Source organism: Rhagoletis pomonella, unplaced genomic scaffold (assembly GCF_013731165.1).
Source record: "Rhagoletis pomonella isolate Grant_MI unplaced genomic scaffold, Rhpom_1.0 Rhpom_scaffold_18897, whole genome shotgun sequence".
Taxonomy (NCBI): domain Eukaryota; kingdom Metazoa; phylum Arthropoda; class Insecta; order Diptera; family Tephritidae; genus Rhagoletis; species Rhagoletis pomonella.
In genome coordinates, this window is record NW_023477416.1 from 1 (window position 1) to 2,434 (window position 2,434).

The 2,434-nt window shown below is 36.2% G+C and overlaps 1 protein-coding gene across 1 annotated transcript; it reads left to right on the forward strand.

The window, feature by feature from the left end:
• Window positions 1–64: 64 nt before the first annotated feature.
• LOC118732333 (piggyBac transposable element-derived protein 4-like) lies at window positions 65–2,196 on the forward strand (the record flags this gene model as incomplete). Its single annotated transcript, XM_036461462.1, has 2 exons — window positions 65–403; window positions 493–2,196. A coding segment is annotated over exon 2 (1,701 nt), but the record flags the coding sequence as incomplete, so codon positions are not given.
• Window positions 2,197–2,434: the final 238 nt, after the last annotated feature.

The following is a 2,434-nucleotide window of genomic DNA, read 5'->3' on the forward strand; positions in this document are numbered from 1 at the left end:
ATATATCGCCATATCGATTTTACATGCAATGAATTAAATCGATTCATCATATCGATACTTTCTTAACCGTTTCGGGACGATAGGGATGTTTTTATCCCGAAGAAATTCAAAAAATCGTATCTGTCACAATATGGAAGCGATTCGGTTCAAAACAGTCCCAAATCATACATTATACTCTTCTCTACAAAAACAAAAATATCAGCTGTTGGTTGGAGTCATCAGTTTTTTATTAAATGTCATTTTCTTAGACACGTTGTTGCGTAGATGGTATTTGTTTGGAAAAAGCTTAGAAAATAAGTGATTTTTAATTGAATTATAGTTACATTTTGTGCAAAAAGTGCTAATCTATTGAAATAAAAAGTTTAGAATAAAGAATAACTTATTTTCCTTATAAGAAGTCAAGGTAAGTTCCGTGGGAAGAAATCATCCCAAATCTGTTTATTTGTGGGATATTATTATCCCATACGTACTCATGTACATTATTTTTCTTAGAGAATGGAGAGACCACGCAGACTGGGTGTTTCACAAATTCAGAACTTTTTGAATGAATCGAGTGATGAGGATGATCTGTTTGCTGATAGTGGTTCCGCATACAGTCCCAGTGAAAAAAGCAACATTGATTCAGAAGATGGAGAAAACACACAGCCCGGCAGAGCATATGATGAAGAAATGGAAATTGATCGTGGAAATGAAAGTGCTATAGATGAAATTGATGGTGGAAATGAAAGTGCTATGGATGAAAATGATGGTGAAAATGAAAGTACTGATGATGAAATATACGAAATTGAACGTTTGGAAGAAGATAATGTGAATGAATGGCCTGATGATATTATAATATGGACAGACCCACAACCGACATTCAAGCCACGATTCACTATTAGCCAAGAACGAATCATTAGTAATCAGGGCATAACTCGTGGACTGACACCTTTGGAGGTATTTTTCAAGCTATTGCCTAGAAGCTTTATTCATCACATAGTAGATTGTACCAATGAGAGAATTGATATTCACAATATAAGCCATGTAAAAAACAAACGAGCTAGAACCGATTTTGGTGAGATCCTCATAATTCTCGGATGCACATTTGTAATGTCATATAATCGAGTGCCTTCTTTGAAGGACTATTTTTCAAATAGCCCTTCATTGGGGAATCCATACAAAAAAAAAGCCATGTCCAGAGATCGGTTCTTACACGTTATGTCCAAACTATATTTTTCCTCGTTATCATACCAGCCTGATCCAAAACCTAAAACATATTTCATTGATGATTTGGTCAATTGCCTCAAAAGCACCTTTCAAAAATGTAGATCCGACTCTCCATTCCAAAGCATTGATGAGTCTATGACCAAATTTTTGGGTCGCTCTACCTTGAAGCAGTATATGCCATTGAAGCCAGTGAAGAGAGGAATAAAATTATGGATGAGATGCGACAGTATGACTGGCTATACTTACGATTTTAATATATATTCCGGAAAAGAAGACAATTCGCATACATCACCCACATTAGGCGAACGCGTTGTTATGAAATTGGCATCGACCATCAGACATCCTGACACTACATTGTGTTTTGACCGTTTTTTCACGTCAACAAAATTGATAAATAATATTCCTTTTCCAGCTTTAGGTACCTGTATATCTAATAGAAAAAATTTACCTAAAGTTACTGAAAAACTAAACAGAGGAGAATATGTTTTCAAGTGTAATTCATCTGGTACTTTGGCAGTGGTTTGGCAAGATACTAAACAGGTAATGCTTCTAAGCAATTGCCATGAGGCTACAGTGGGCACCGTTCAAAGAAAACAAAAAGATGGCACCAGAGTTGATGTGACTTGTCCAGATTTAGTGAAAACATACCGAAACATTATGGGTGGCGTAGATTTGGCCGACAAAATGGTTACCCTGTATGAACTAGACCGAAAGTCTGCTAAATGGTGGCGAAAAGTTTTCTTTCGACTTATGATGACATGCGCCGTAAATGCTTGGATTACCCATGCGGAAACAAACCATCCACGTCTGAAAAGAGAACCGTTCTTGGGATTCTTGGTAGAGCTATCCGAATGCCTCATCGACGAAGGGAAAAAGAATGCGAAAATTCAGCGCAAAGTTCGAACAGGACCGGTCTCCGCAATGAAGAAAAAAATTCAACAAAATCTGGGAGATCATTTGCCACAAAGAACGAAGAAGAGACAACGATGCGTAAATTGTGCTAAAAAGGGCAAAGAGAGCCGTACGAATCAGATTTGCATTGCTTGCAACTTGGCATTTTGTAAAAAATGTTTTACTCCTTGCCATCAGATATAAATATAATGTCTTATAAGATAAAATTGAATATATAAACGACAAAATAAAATGAAATCGAGTGAATTTAAGTCTAGAATTTTTATTAATATTTTTGAATACAGATGGATTTGGGATGTTTTTATCCCAGGACAAT